This window comes from Dipodomys merriami, unplaced genomic scaffold (assembly GCF_024711535.1).
Source record: "Dipodomys merriami isolate MVZ:Mamm:240054 unplaced genomic scaffold, mDipMer1.0.p SCAF_6, whole genome shotgun sequence".
Classification (NCBI taxonomy): Eukaryota; Metazoa; Chordata; class Mammalia; order Rodentia; family Heteromyidae; genus Dipodomys; species Dipodomys merriami.
The window spans coordinates 33,900,513-33,917,401 of NW_027206179.1; the positions used below are offsets into that span (position 1 = coordinate 33,900,513).

General features: G+C 39.7%; 1 protein-coding gene across 1 annotated transcript in view; it reads left to right on the forward strand.

Annotated features, from left to right (window-relative positions):
- Nucleotides 1–10,621: 10,621 nt before the first annotated feature.
- The window catches only part of Obi1 (ORC ubiquitin ligase 1), a 33,730-nt gene continuing 27,462 nt past the window's right edge, over nt 10,622–16,889 (forward strand). Inside the window, exon 1 of the mRNA XM_070002772.1 lies at nt 10,622–10,728. Coding sequence (XP_069858873.1) covers nt 10,657–10,728 — 72 coding nt within the window. The 5' untranslated portion in view covers nt 10,622–10,656. The remainder of the gene's footprint in view (nt 10,729–16,889) is intronic.

The following is a 16,889-nucleotide window of genomic DNA, read 5'->3' on the forward strand; positions in this document are numbered from 1 at the left end:
ATGTCTCTCCCCCATGGTATAACCCCTTTTTTCACTGTATTTGATGTTGGTGTAATTTGGGGAGGGGAAGGAAAAAATAAATTGTTGAAATAGGGATACAGGTTGACCCATTGCAACAATGAGATGTACAAGATGCTATGTTGAAAAATGAACTTTACAATTTAGTGGGGGGGGGGAGTGTAGTTGTGGAGATGGGAGGGAAGGGAAGGTAGGGGAAAACAAAGGAGGAAGCTACAATGCTTGATAAGAAATGTACTCATTACCTTGCTCATGTAATTGTAATACCTCTGTACAGTAGTTTCACAATAAAAAACTTATTTTTTAAAAAAAGAAAAAAACATAAAATAGTATAAACCATACAAATTATGAAAAATGTCAAAGAAGAGTTACTGACTTTTAGAGTAGCAAAAGAGACAGAAATAATGGTAGTCTTTTGGACAGATAAGAACTTGAGAAGGACCTGGGATATATTCTCATCTTAAAATGTAGGTAATGTTTGAACAATCACATGCTAGTTGATTTTCTATCATTGTAACAAAACCTGAGACCATTATCCTGGAGAAAAGGTTTATTTTTAACTCATGGCTTCAGAAGCTCCAGACCATTGTTTTCAGTCTTGTGGTCAGTCCATCATGGTAAGAGCATATGGGGAAACAAAACTGCTTACCTCTTGGCTAAGAAGAGCAAGGGACCAGAGTCCCACAATCCCACAGTCACAGTCCCACAAATGCAATCTTCTATGGACAAAAAAACCTAACTAGTACTACCACTTAAGGTTTCTACAACTTCTCAGTAATGCTTTTCTGGAGACCAAGACTCCTTTGGATGTCATTTAAGATATAAATGATAGGTTGGGTGCTAGAGGCTTATGCTTGTAATCCTAGATAAAGGTTCCAGGCCAGTTGGGGCAAAACCCCATGTCAACAAAAAATCTGGATGTGGTGACACGTGTCTCATGCCAGCTATGATGGAAAGCATAAATAAGAAGATCGCTATCCAAGTCAGCTGGGCAAAAATAACCAAGAAAAGGCCTAAGGCATACTTCAAGTGGTAGAAGACTGGTAAGGGTTAAGCCCTGAACTGAAACTCTAGTACCACCCCATCCCCCCAAAAAAAGACATCGCAGGGAATGCAAATACTTTATTATGATAAAGTATTCCTATATTCTCCCACCCATCTCATGTATTATGACTGCCATGCAATTTATTTATAAACATATATATACATGTATATGTAATATGTGTACTTAATATATATATATATAGTTACTCTTGTTATTTTGGAACAAAATTTTATCTGTTAAAGCAATTAAGAATAAGAAAATAAAAGATTTTATTGTTAAAAAAAAAGATATAGATAGTAGCAAGTAGCAAGTATAAAAAGGAAAAGAAGGTGCTGGGAAGGTGGCTCAGTGGTAGAGTGCTTGCCTGACATGCATGAGGCCCTGGGTTCGATTCCTTAGCACCACATAAGCAGAAAAAAGCTAGACATTGCTCTGTGGCTCAAGTGGTAGAGTGCTAGCCTTGAGCTGAAGAGCTGAGGGACAGCACCCAGGCCCAGAGTTCAGCCCCCATGACCACCAAAAAATGAAAAGAAGCATTTCAAACAATGGAAGAAGCATTTCAAACAATGGAAAAATGGTAAGTGCAGTGTGATAATTGGTAAGACTATGACCGGCATTGTGTGAATAGCCAGGAGACCTATTTGGGCAAAGCCATGAGTTCTAAGAAAGAAAACAGTAACAAGAAGTTGAGAACCTTTAAGCTAGAGGATGGGAGTGGAGAGTAGGAGGCAGTGTTTGGTAAGTCTGATACTTAAGTTAGTTTGGGCATCTAAGAGAATAGAATAGAGGTAAGCATAAAGTGGGAATACACAGACAATGGTGGAGAGGGGGGAAAAGACTGTCAATCCAGTAAGACTAGGAAGTTATTGACCTTGGATGGTCTTACATAGTAGATGAACAATATGTCTTGCCTGCAGGTTTTCTTTTTTATTATTTCATGATAAACACTATTTCTGTTTTAGCATTGTGCTTACATCCTAGTTAGTATAAACAATTTCTGGAAGGTTTTTTATTATGTTAGAAAAGAAAATTGAAGACATTCGCTATTGTGTGTTATACTTCTTGTAACCAAATGTCAAACCTCTAGGAAAAAAACTTCTACCCTTCTCTTCCACTCCTAACTTCAATAAAATGACATTCACCTTCCTCAGCCCCACTGAACAGGCAGAAAATAATGCCTCTGACCACAGATGTCTCTGCCCCACGCCCCTTAGGGACTCTGTTGCCTGCAGCCAATAGACTTAGGTACATTCCTGCCTGGAGCAGGTAATAATCTAGCCCAGATCATTAGCATCCTGCACATTAACTCCTTCTTTCCCAGAGGCAGGTTTAGTGTCTTTTCATGAATCATAACATTTTTATTATAAAAGGCATGAGACTAAAACTAAACTTTGCCTTTCTATCACCATTTGCTCTAGCACATAAGTCAGCATCCATAATACAAAATTGGAGAATAAGACAGTCGAAGGAAGAGATTTCTGTCTATAGTTCTAAATATGAGTATACATAAGAATCACATAGCTGGGCACCAGTGGCCCAAGCCTGTAACCCTAGCTAGTTAGGAGGCTAATAGGATTGTGGTTCAAAGCCAGCCCTGGAAGAAAGGTCCATGAGACTCTTATCTCCAATAAACTACTCAGAAAAAGCCAGAAGTGGTGGTGTGGCAGAAGTAAAGAGCTAGCCTTTAGCACAAAGAGGTTCAGGGACATTGTCCAAGCATAATTTCAAGCTTTAGAACCAGCAAAACAAAATCATATAAACTTCTACAACCTAAACAGAAATATAGTAAATATGGGGTTGAAACATATTTGTTTTTAATTATTTAATTATTAATAATTTAATCTATACTTTAAGAAATAATTTTAGAGGACTATAAAATATCATATTTTAAGGGATATTTTCCACATCTTTCTAAAAATTAGGCTTGCCTTGGCTTTCTAAGTCAATGAATGGATGAGTGAAATAATCACAGAGCAGCCCAGTTGCCTCTAACATGTTGGATAATCACTCAATTTGGTTAAGAGTATTCAACACTTTAAAAATCACTTGAAGAGTAATTAATCCTAGCTACTAAGGAGGATGAGATCTGAGATCACCGTTCAAAGCCAGCCCAGGTAGGAAAGTCCATGAGACTCTTATCTCCAATAAACCACCAGAAGACCAGAAGTGGCTCTGTGGTTCAAGTGGTAAAGCGCTAACCTTCAGCTGAAGTGCCCAGGCCCAGAGTTCAAGCCCTATGACTGACATCACCACCACCCCCAAAAAAATCACTTGAAAAGTCCTTCAAAGAAATCTAGCACAATTCATGTGGTTCAAGTTCAAACTTTCTTAGCTCCTCCCATAACTCACAATTTTTCAAAGGACACAGGACTCCAGGAAGATACTTGTCAAAAAATCTCCTTCCATTAAATAGTAGAAACTCAAAATTCATTGGTTTGGGTTAAAAGGCAACTTAAGACCTGAAAATAATGGACATATTCCTTTTTACTCTATGCCTTAACTCTTGCTATAGGAACAAATACATAGAAAGGAAAACACCAGGATTAAACTACAAAATGATTTGATGTGATTTTTTTTCTAACATCAGCAAGGTGAAGCAAAATAATATGCCCTTCCTCAATTTCAAGAATCAGATAAAAGGAGGAAAGAAAAAAAGGAAAGAATTTCATCAGATGTAATAATTTTTACTTTTCAAATCAGTGCCAAGAAAATGAAAAGCCATACAACAGGAAAAAAAATATTTGCAAAACTAGTTCTAAGGACTAACATGTGGAACATAACCCTCTTAGAACTGAGAAAGAAGGCTTTTAATTTTCAAAATGGGCAAAAGATTTGAGAAGATGCTTCACAAAAGATAATATACAGATGGCAAGTATTCCATGTAAAGATCCTTTAGGGAAATGTAGTTGAGATACCACTATATACTTATGGTTAGACTTGAGAACGTCTGATTATATTTTGTGGAACAATTGGGATTTCTATACATGTTGCTGGTAGAAATGTAAACTGATAAACTACTCTGGACAACACATTGGCCCATTATTAAAACCCAAACACGTTATTAAGTCAAAGTCTACCAATTATACAATAGCTGCTGTACAGATAATAATGAGATATAAGACTCAGAGTTTCCTTAATCTCCTTTTGGAACTAAGAAGGATAATCTGCTGGTATTTTTCCCTTGCTGGAAGAGTGAATTACAACCAATTAATTAGTAGAAAGAGGCCTGCCGCCTTATGTCTATCTCAGACCCAGCCTGCAAGGCTCAAGTCTCCCTTGGTTAGCCTTGAACATTCCACATCACTTCTCCAGGTACTGAGTTTGCCTGTGGCTAACAGCAGCAAGCCAGCAGGGGCTGTCAGTTGCAGCTGTTTCCCAGCTGTTTACCACAGAGCTATATTGCTTCAGGCTCAGCTTATGTGGTTTGTCCAGCCACCTGGTCTATCCTCTATAATCTACAACAATAATTTAGGTTTCCATGCTATTAGAAGTGCCACAAAGTCTAGGCTGAGTTGTAGAGTCAGGTCATCATTTGGTGAAGGGTGACAGGCATTTTCTTTGGCCTCAACTTGGCTCTTGGATTCAGTTACCCAGTCCAGAGGCATAGCTGGCCATTGTCTCTGCATCCTGGGTTGATCTCAGAGTTTTCTGAAGCCTCAGATTCACTCAGGATGATGCCGTCCTCTCACGTAGCTGTTGAAAATGCCTAAACGCCTCTTTTTCTAAAAAAAATGGCCATAGCTCTGATGGGCTTTATTCTCATTCTCATCTTCGAAGGCCTCCCCTGAACACGTCTGACCATTCATCTAAGCCTAAACCAAGTCATTTCTGTTCCAGGAAAACCTTCGGTGTTCTAGCCCACAAAGGTCCATCCTTCTTATGCTTGGTTTACCATCACATTTCTTGTTTAGCACATTCACCTAACTTACTACGTGGGTCACATGGAGTAATCTACCTTTTTTTTTTTTTTTTTTTTTGGGTCCGGTCATGGGGCCTGAACTCTGGGCCTGGGCGCTGTCCCTCAGCTCTTCAGCTCAAGGCTAGCGCTCTACCACTTGAGCCACAGCGCCACTTCCGGCTTTTTTCTTTTTGCTTATGTGGTGCTGAGGAATCGAACCCAGGGCCTCGAGCATGCAAGGCAAGCGCTCTACCACTGAGCCACCTTCCCAGCCCCTAATCTACCTTTTAGTGTGTATTCTATGATCTAGTCTATCTGTACAGTGCCAGTATCAGGGGGTTTTGTTTGTTTCTTTTTTCATTTTTTAGTAAGTTTTTATTGTGAAAATACTGTACAGAGGGGTTACAATCACATGAGCAAGGTAATGAGTACATTTCTTGTCAAGCATTGTTGCCTCCTCCTTTGTTTTTCCCCTACCATCCCTTCTCTCCTCACCTCCTCAACTACACTCCCCCCTGCCCTGTTTGTTTCTTTTTTGATACTTGCTTAGAAGTCTGTTTGTTTTTTAACTTCCTACTGTTTGTTCCAGCTAAACTGAACTCTGGTCTGTTCCTCAGTATTTCGTTATTTTCATGATTTTGTATATGTTATCTCCTTCACCTAGAATATCATTCTCCCTCCTCCATTTGCCTATATATAACCAGCTCAAATAATGATTTTATGAAGCTTTCATTGGGAAAAGGGGTTACGCGAGAACGAAGCTAGGAAACAAACAGAACTTTTCACATGCTAGGCCAACACTCTACCAAAACCACTTACCACTTCCCACTTCCTATTGCCACAATTTTAATCTCTCTATCTGTCTTAAGATTCTTAGTCTTTTTAGCCCATGGACTAAACTGCAAGTATCACAAAGTATGGTGGAGTCCATGCTTGGTTTATCATAAGGTCATAATTATACTAAAAGCTTAATAAAATGCTTTTAATGCCAATACTAGTCTGCAGAGACATCTGGACCATTTTAGTGAAAGGAAAAATTTGAATCCTTCCCCTAATGTTTTGTAATTTTGCATCCTAGGACAAATTATTTGCTGGGAGGGTTGAGCATATAGGAGGTATTCAGCCCTATTTCCAGGAAAGGCCATTCTTCAACACTCCAGCCAGCTGCTAAATTCCATAGCCAAAGGCAGAATGTCTTTGTGGAAGAGATGCCCTCATACAGAATGTAATTATTTGTAGATCCTCAATAAGCAGATAAAAAAAATGGTAGCATTATTTAAAGGGGTCAGAATGTAGGTTCCTATGGGGGTACATCACTTTGGAACTGTTGCTCACATGCAAAATGAGAGGAAAGGAAACATAAATGTGCTTTGATGGGGAACTGGAAGTCAAAGGGAACTGGTATCAAAGAGCTAGATTCCCTCTTCTGCTACTTTAGCAAATCCCATAACCTCTCAACCCTGATGATTCTTGTTATAATATTCCCATAGGTGATACTCTCTTCCTTTATTCCTCAAGACTCAACAAACATTTGTGAAGCAACACTTATCCATAAGTGGAACTAAAATATTCTCTTAAAATGACCTAATTTAAAACAATCACCCAATTTTCAACAATTTTAAATATTTAAAATTATCACTTGCAATGTCATAATGGCCAGAGGCTTGGCAACCATAAGAAGATCTAGAAGAGAAATTTCTGTAGAAATAGGCACTTTAGTATGCTCACTTGCTCCTTTTATAAAGGGACTTATGAACACCATATAATATTTGGTGAATGAATACATAAAGGCAGGGATCTTCTTATCTGTTTCACACTTGGACACCCACCCCTTAGAGCAGTGCCTAGCACATGAAAAATACTTAAATAATGGTGAAATGACCAAATAAATAACTAATCATATTGCACTATACTGTGATTACATGTGAATGTGATGTGCAGGTTTTGGTATGAAAACTGTTACTGCTACTTGAGAGACCATGTGTTACTCCACACCTGTACAGCCTAGCTTTTCCCCTGGAATGTAAGTTCCAAGAGACACAATCTTAAGCAAATTGTTCCTTGATGGTTTTAATAAACATAATTAAATAACCTGCAGCTTTGCAATACAAGTGACCAACACATGTCAATCTATTTTAAAATTAATTAAATAGAGATGATGTACAAGAGACCCAAATTCTCCTATTGCAGTAAAAAAGCATCTTTAATGTCATTATCTTAGGACATTTTAGCTCATAATTCTCAGCCTATAAGACCCTGGTACCTAGTATGAAGTCCACGCACTTGGGCCAGCACCTCTGATTAATTTTTAATACAGTTTTTATGAGTTTTCTCAGTTTTAACCATAATCCAAGTTGGGGGGTATACAAATTTAAAACAAACAAAAAATTGTCTTTCAAGGAATGAAAAATAAATGTAATCTGAAATCAATATTTATGAAGTTGTGATTAATTGAATGATGACCAAATGATTACAAAACGTCTGTCTGAAACATCTACTCAAATTTATTAGCTTTGACCAAAAAGAAAAAAAATAAAAAACAATCTGATCTGGGTCAATGAAAGAATAATGCATTCCTAATCAATTTTTAATAGCACTTAAGATTTTATATTTTTTAAACCTGCTTTTAAATAATTTATCATTAAAATGAATCTGATTTAAACAAAGGGGAAAAGGTGTTCCATAGCTATTTGATGGTTTTCTTAGCAAAGAAATTCAATTATGACTGACTTTTTATTACTGAACTACTTTATTAATAATAACATATCTTGCACTTACACAAAGGCACTGGGCCAACAATCTCAAAGATCTATTTAGTGTGATTTAGGATTTATCTCTAATCTACTATTAACTGATGAACTACCTTATCTAGGCCTCAATTTCTTCATCTGTGAAAGACAAGGCCTTCAAACAAGCCTTGAGATCCTTTCTAGTTCCACAGGTTTGTAATTCTAAGGGTTCATAACACTGTCTATTCCAGGTGTCATCTGTAATTAAACCCCTCAGATTACAAAGCTCCTCTTCAGGTTATTAAGAAGGAGAAATGAAGCCGGAATTCAATGAGTTGTGTCATTTTTCTATTTCTTTTAGAGTAATGGCAACATATTTTAATGATTTGAGCCAACAATGTCTATTGGGGAAAATGTCCTTCACAGAGCAAAGAGAATAAATAGTTCTTGAACTGTTTAGTTCTTCGCCTTAAACTAGTTGCATTACTAAACATAAAAGTTAGGAACTGGCCAGGTGCCTGTGGCTCACGCCTGTAATCCTAGCTAGCTACTCAAAGCCAGCCTGGACAGGAAAGTCTGTGAGACTCTTATCTCCACTAGAAAACCCGAAGTAATGCTGTGGCTCCAGCGGTAGAGCGCTCATCTTGAGCTGAAGAGCACAGGGACAGTGCCCAAGCCCAGAGTTCAAGCCCCACCACCGACCATTTAAAAAAAAAAGTTAGAAACTGGCCTGGAATCAATCTGTACCTAGAGAAAATTCCTAATTCACCTGTTATGGGCATATGTGTAGGACTAAGTGTACACACACATGTGAATACATGTATTTCGCAAAAAGGTGTTAAATAGAAAAAATAGCTATGGTATAGCTTCCTATTTATATTTAGTAATACATGAAGTAAACTATTTGTAAGTCTGTGCTCTACTGTGTTAATAGTGATCACCACATAGGATAGAGAGCAGCTGCAAAAGCATAGTGGAACTTTTGCTTAATATTCCTTGTAATTTTAACTTGCTTAATCTTAAAACAGCTTTTATTATCTTTATAATAAACCTCCATTCTGAAGCTTATAAAAGAAACAAGACTTTATTTAAAATAAAACCACCTAGCTTATAGAAAAGGTAGGCTGTTGGAAATAAATTTCAGTATATTACAAAAAATACAGGGTTTGATGTTTCAAATTTATCTTGCTTGGAAACAAGATATTGACATACATCAGATGTTTTACAAGTAATGAACTTGCCTGTTAAGCAATGGAAGTTTTTGTTTCTGTTTTTGTTTTTTAGAGCAGCATCTTCCACATGGCTTCTTGCTGAACAATTTCCAGGGATGGATGTCACAAAAAGAACATTCTGAGTCTTATAGCCCACTTGCAGGCTTTAGAAGGAGGTCTCAGTATCATGACAGCTACAAGCCTGGGAAGAAAAATAACAAGATGGGAATGAGCAGCACCTGAACAACAGTGGGTTGATGAGCTGGATCATCTTATTCTGAAGTTTGGGTTTCAAATTCAGAGGTTTGAAAGGTACATTAGCTAAACACAAGAATTCTGGCTATCATATAACTGTGACTTTGCCTTCAAAGGAAAACCAGATGACACTTATGCCAGGCATTCTGAAAAAAAAAATCGCAGCCTTTAACCAAAGAAACGTGTACTTTTTCTTTTCTCTTCTTTCCTTCCTTCCTTCCTTTTTCTTTCTTTCTTTCTTTCTTTCTTTCTTTCTTTCTTTCTTTCTTTCTTTCTTTCTTTCTTTCTTTCTTTCTTTTTCTTCCTTTTTTTATCTGAATTCCAACTAAAGGCCTGGAATTTTCTGGGCAGGTGCTCTAGCCACTGAGCCATGCCTCCTCCTGTCCAGAAATCCTGACTCTCAGCCATGAAGTTGGTTTTTGACATATTTCTTAGTTTTCACAGAAGTTAGACTTTTAGCCTTTTTTTCCCTTTGGTTCCCTTTTACCCTAAGTTTCCAAACTCACAGACTATATTTGTTTGCATAATTTATCACATCCTATCTAATTTATGACACCCTCCCCACTTAAAGCAAATAGCAGTTAAACTCTAGATATGTCATAGTTAAGATTCATTTGTTATAGTTAAGTCATTCCTTGTTAGTAAATGCTCATTAACTTTACTTATAGAGTTCAACAGCATAAATGGTATATTTTACATCCATCCAACTCACCTGAAATGAAGGCCTTAAAATGTATTCTGCATGTGGGTGGCTGACACTACTAGCATCTTTCTCACTTGTGGAGATAAATCATGAGTCCTGGATAGAATCCTTAAATTGGGTAGAAACCACAGTAGAGTTAATAGTGAATGTCTGTCTCCAAGGAGATCTGAGATTGAATATATTGTGATAGGCTTCATTAAATGTATCCCTGGCATGTTTTCAGATACATTTAATCTGAATCAGGAGAAAATAAGGAGACACATAAGAAGAAGGGAAAAAAAAATCACTGAAAATATTTTAATCGACTTTGTGGGGTTTAATCTTGAGGAGTAAAACTCCCCTTCCTCCATATAACTCCCTCTGAAAGGACGTGAGATTGAGAATCTGCTCTATGCATCTTCCTCTCTCCTCCCTCCAAAATTTCTCCTAAATTTTCAAGGTCTTCAGGACTTGTGGTCTAACCCTCATCCTGCTCAAGAATCTTGCAGCTCCTGAGCCAGCAGAACACAAATAATAAAAGTTTCTTTCTGATTTTAAAGACATACATGTATCATAATCACATAAAAATATGCATATGCACATATGTACTTTTTTTTTTTTTTTAAGTATTTTTAAATAACACCGCCGGAAAATGCCCAGGCGGCCGCGAGCCCGCCCAGCGCGTTTCCTCGTCCGGCGGGCGGCGGGCCGTGTCCCTGCAGGGCCGCCGTAGCCGGCCTCGCGCGCCCCCGGCGGCGGAGAAGGAGCTGCGCTCGGGTCGGCGGGACTTCCGTGTTGGCGGGATTCTGAACGCTGCCATGGCGCAGACGGTGCAGAACGTTACGTTGTCTCTCACGCTGCCCATCACCTGCCACATTTGCTTGGGGAAGGTAAAGGATGTTGTGGCGACGGGGGCAGCGGGTCCGGGGCCCGCGGGAGCGGAGGGTGGGCGGGGACGCGGCGTGAGAGCCGGGCGGACCCGGGTTCTCAGCCCGCCACCGCGGGAGGCCGCGATCGCAGGGGCCCGGCAGGTGTGCGGCCCGGAGGGGGCCCCGCCGGGAGCCCCGCCGAGCTTCCCGGCTTGCCGGGGCTGGGCGGCCCCGCCACCCGCGGCGGCCTCGCCCGCGGCCGACGCCCGCCAGGCCCGAGGCCGCGCCGGGCCTCCTGCACGCGGCGTCTGGGCCCCGGTGCCACCCCGGGCGCCGTGCAGCCCTCGGGAGCCTCGCCGGAGGCCCCTGGGTGTCGTCGGTGTCCCCGGCCTGAGGCCCACGACGCGAAATACTTTTAAGATCTTGTCCGTTTCTCTCTGAGGCCTCGGGGATTGCTGTTGCTCTGGGGTCGGAATTGGAACAATAAATAGTCTGTACCCCCGAGTGGGGTTCAGCACGAGAGAGAAGCTTCCTTTACACTCCTGGTCGGGACCCCTTCAGAGATCTAGAGTGCCGTCTCTCCCTCTTTGGGATGCTCGTGGTGCCTCATGTGTTTACTCCGAAACCATGTGGTGGAGAAAGTAGTTCTCCATTAGCAATGGAGTTTTTGAATGTCCTCGTGCTTTCCTCTTCCCCTCCTTCATTTCCGTTCGGACCTCCCATTCAGTGTTTTTTTTAAAGAGCATTCCTCTACCCTGTGGATCACGACCCGCATCGATGCTGGTACAGCTTTGTGTTGTGTGGCGTTTCTTGTTTTCCACTCTGAATTATTGATCAGGTTTGTGGTGTGTCCGGGTGTGTAGGCCACTACTGGAGCCTGGAACGACAGCCTCAGGCTTAGAATGGAGAATGGCAACCTCACCCAGCAAAGATTTCACCGTCGGCCAGTATGTTCACCTGCCTTAGGTGTTTTGAGTATGTCACGTTGCTGATTTCAAGATGTTAGAAGGAAGTCGAGATTGGACGTAAACTGCTAACTCGTACTACCTATGAGAATCAAATGTAAATCAGTTGAGTTCATCATTCTGACTGGAGCAAACCTTGGATGACCTCCTCAAGGGTGGTACTTGAACTGACATTGGCTGCCATTACCTACATGCATGGCTACTGGGAGAAGAAATGTGACAGATTTCCCAGAAGCATGCATTAAACTGGAAGTGAATTTTCCCCCCAAACTAGCCCTAAAGCTGATAAAAAGTGTCCTGGTGTAGGAAATTTACTTTTAGTTGTACCTATCTAGTTTCCATGAGTTCATAAGTTGTCTTTTTATAATGAAATATATTCTGCCTGTTTGATTCAATAAAGCTGTATGTTTTCTATTTAACCAAAGGAATACCAATAGGATATGGAGGTCAGTGTGACTACCATTAGTTGTTTGTTTTTCTTCAAGAGGATTTCTTGTAATGTGTCTGAGTGGATTGAGAAGCGGGACATTTGCAGATTACAGAATACTTCTATATTTATTGAAATATTTTATTCTTCATTCACACTCCCTGGGTTCTAATCTTGGTTCTGCCATTTGCTATTTATATGGTCCTAGGCAAATTATTCAACTTCTTGAGAGTCCATGTCCTCACTTGTGAAATGGGAATGGCAATGGTACCAACTCTTCCTTGTGGAGAGGATTACTTAAAACATATGTGACGTTCAGCATAAAAGGTGGCACACGGGCTGGGAAGGTGGCTCAGTGGTGGAGCGCTTGCCTTGCATGCATGAGGCCCTGGGTTCAATTCCTCAGCACCACATAAGCAAAAAAAGAAAAAAGCCGGAGGTGGGGCTGTGGCTCAAGTGGTAGAGCACTAGTCATTGAGCTTTAGCGCTGAGGGACAGTGCCCAGGCCCAGAGTTCAGGCCCCACGACCGGACCCAAAAAAAAAAAAGGTGGCACACATGCTATTCAATAACTGTTAGCTTTTTCTTTGGGCAGTGAGACAGGCTTTCCAGCTGCAGATACGAGATTTTTTCAGGAACCATGCTTTCCATGTTCCCCTTGTGGAACGTGCCTGAGCACATCCAAGCAGTGTTCCATTTTACTGTTGACTTTTCTAATCCAATATGCCCTTGCTATTCATCCACCCACTCTTACCATAGTTGTGGAGTACCAGATAAAGTGCTTTTCATTTGGAAGGAGATCAAGTTTTGTGCTTCCCAATATCAAGGTTTCTATTTGATATTAATGGCAAGCTTTTTGGCTAAAATAGCAGAAAAGTAAACAAATTTCCTGGCGATCTGGGTGCTTACCCCTTACTCCAGTACTGGCTGTTTTTCTGCTAGGGATACTGTCGCTTCCTTACCTTAAACCCTTATGCAGTGTCAAGTTCTCACTCTGATTTGACAAAATTAATTAACCAGTATTCCTGGGGACTGTTGGTCAGAAAGTCATCCACCTGAGTAGAGTAGGCCCAAGTATGACTCCTCAGTACCTCAAAGTCCCAAGAATGGATTTAAGAATAAGCCTTGGACGTAGTTGTCACAAGTTAAGTAGTGTTGGTTTTCTAAGAATTATCAGTGTTGTTATATAATAGCTGACATAATTTATATAAGTAGGATTCCAGTTTATCTAAAAGCATTCCCTTTATAGAGAGAAAGGTGGGAGAGGGGAGATGGGTTATCTTTTCTTGACCTTCATAAGAACAGACACCCAGATTTTTAGACGTCATTATTAGATAACTTAATTCTTACAGTTTTAAAATTCTAGAGTCAAGTAGTTCAAGAATTTATTTTTAGTTTTAGTTTTTAAATTCTAGCCAGGCATTGTAGCTTTAATGTTATAATCTAAGCTTCTCAGAAAGTATAGATTCAGAGACTTGTGATTCAACCTAAGCAAAATGTTATGAAGACCTCATCTCATTTAATAAGCTAGTTGTGCTAGCACATGAACTCAGCTACACAAGAGGTTGTAGATAGGAGAATTGTATGGGTTTAATCCTAAGTACCTCACTGTGTTTTAAAAACTGTGGAGATCCATCAATACATTATCAAACATTATCTCTGAATGGGGAGGTTTGGGGTGATTTTTATTTCCATTTTTTTTCCTATTCTATGAATGCTCTACAAATAAGAATTGAAACAAAATAAGTACTGATTTTGAAGATTATTATTCAAGGTTATTTCAATATTTCAAAAATCAAGTAATTGTCATTAATGTCTTTAAAAGATGTGTTTATAACAATTCATGAAGAAAAAGTAACACAATTCAACATGGTAAAAATTCTCAAATTATGAATAGATTGTCTCTCTAACCTGCTGAAAGTAATTTACAAATGTTTGTTTAATGGTTAGACTTAACCCTCAGAGTTCAGGAAGAAGGCAATTTAAGACTCAAAATTGTTAACAAGAGACAATGACCGGGGCTGGGAAGGTGGCTCAGTGGTAGAGTGCATGCCTTGCATGCCATAGGCCCTGGGTTCAATTCATCAGCACCACATAAGCAAAAAGAAAAAAGCCGGAAGTGGCGCTGTGGCTCAAGTGGTAGAGCGCTAGCCTTGAGCTGAAGAGCTGAGGGACAGCGCCAGGCCCAGAGTTCAGGCCCCACGACTGGACTCCCCCCCCAAAAAAAAAGAGAGAGACAATGACCTTGCTATTCAAAATATGGCCCAGAGACCAAATCCATGGCTGCCCTTGGAATTATGTGAGTGCCAGATTTCAGGCCATATTCTATATGTGTTAGACTGCTCTTTCAATTTAATAAGATCCTTAAGTAGTCACAGGTATAGTTCAGTTAGAGAAGCTCCTGTAGATCAGAATAGGAGTTGGAGCTTTATTCGTTTGGGAGTCAGACTCATCTCCTTAAAATCTAGCTTTGAGCACATCACCTAACCTTTCTGGTACTGAGTTCTTATCTACAATGTGGAGAAAAGTTTATCTCTCTTACTATAGGATTAAAGCAGTAAAATGTTCAGAAGTTACTAGTGTTATCACGTCTACAGCCAAGAAGCTTAAGTCCAACACATTATCTTATCATTCCAAGATAAATTCACTATGAGATAACAAGTTAAGTGCATTCCAAAAACAAGAGGCAGAAACTAGAGGCTCTACCTGAAAAATAACAAAAATAGCAAGTGCTTGGGTTGTGTAGTTCCTGTAGTAGAGTGCCTGCCTAGCAAGAACAAGGTTTCTGAGTTCAAATTCTTAATACTGCAAGAAAAGAAAAGAAAAAAATTCCAAATGCCCAAGGTTGAGTTAGTAGGGTCTTTATATAGTTGTTCCTCTACAACAGTTCTTTTGTACTAGGGACACCCATCAAGTTTTAGCATGGTACAAAAAAGAATATTCTTTCAAAAATAATATTCCTCCACAAGGCAAAATTGGCTATTGCCTTGAGCAAAGATGCCCAAAGGGCAGAGGAATTGTTTTTAGAATAATTGCCACACCAGTTGGCAAAGCTGAGTTGTAGCTTTGTTACCTCCATTTTCTCCATCAGTGCCCAGCCTCTTGCTTCTTTCTCTCTCTCTATACATTCTCTATATTCTTATTCTCAAATTACTGTTTATGAGACCAGCTCCAAGGAAGAAAGAACTGGTGATTTTATCCTTGAATAACACTGAATACAAATTTAGGCTCTGTCATTTATAACATGTCATTATTTTCTTGTCCTGTATCATTATTTTCCACAGCTGAAAATATATTTAATACAACCAACACCATTAACTTGGGAAGTTTCTTGGAAATACCTTTGGCTGGTAATTGTAGGTGGGATAAAGGTAGATTTTTGACCCTCAAGGGCATCAGGCAATATATAAATACATTTCTGATTGTCCTCAGGGATGTGCTACTGGGGTCTAGTAGACGGATCCCTGGGGTCTAGTAGACGGATCCCAGGGAGACTGATTGCTCAATATCCTCTAGTATACAGGTCACCCCTCTACGTGGAACAAAAAGAAAAAAAATGTAGTTCAGAATGTTGTCAGCAGTGAAATAGTAATGCACAGCAACTTTAAACATGCCTGTTTGCTGGGCTATGAAAGAGGTTTTGATCAGTTTGTCTTTTTTTTTTTTGGTCGGTCATGGGGCTTGAACCCTGGGCCTGGGTGCTGTCCCTCAGCTCTTCTGCTCAAGGTGAGCACTCTACCACTTGAACTACAGCGCCACTTCCAGTTTTCTGGTGGTTTATTGGAGATAGGAGTCTCAGAGTCTTTCCTGCCCGGGCTGGCTTTGAACCTCAGATCTCAGCCTCCTCTGAGTAGCTAGGATTACAGGTGAGCCACCGGTGCCCAGACGGTAAGTTTCTCTTAAGACTAAACTATTGACTGGGTTCTAGTGGCTCATGGTTATAATCCTATTTATTCAGGAGGCTGAGATATGAGGATCACAGTTGGAAGCCAGCTCAGGCAAGAAAGTTTATGAAACTCTTACATTTAGCTAACTACCACAAAGCCAGAAGTGGAACTGTGGTTCTACTTGAACAAAAATGCTCAGGAATATCACCTAGGCCCTGAGTTTAAGCTGCAGGACTAGCAAATAAAATAAATTGAACTGTCTTCAGATAAAAGAAATAAAATGAAATAATACAAAAGTTTAGTACAGAATAATACAAAAGTGCACCAAAGACTGTACTCTTCTATCTGTTCAGTGAGAAGAGCCTGCTTTTTACACCTTACTCATGCTTTCTCTTCTTCCTCATCCTTTTTCTTGCCAGTCTTAGGGAATAATTTTAACTTAGGATATCACTTCAACATGCTATGTCCTGATAACTTTGGAATCGCACATGTCATTTGCTGTTTTGGTGTTTCTATGTTGTTGTTTTAATTTCTTAAGGGTACTGTTTTATTGCTGCAGATCTCATTTGAGAGTAGATTGAATAGAAGCAATAATATGGATAAATTGTTGTTTCTGTGTCTTGGGATTTATTAAAATCTACTTGATTTGTTTTTGTTTTTTTGTCGCAGGTTCTTTATATTTACTGCTGCAGGTTACAGTCAGATAAATGACAAGTGAGTTGTTTTAGTAGTTCTTTCTCCTTTATAAATTTCTAATCTAAGCTAAGCTTATACCACCATCTACAAATCACCTTAACCAGCTGTTTCAAAACTTGAACACAAGGATAGTAATAACAACAGGCATCTTAGTGCAAGTGATTCGCCAGTGGATGACATTGTTAATGGGCCTTAGCCAACAAAACCA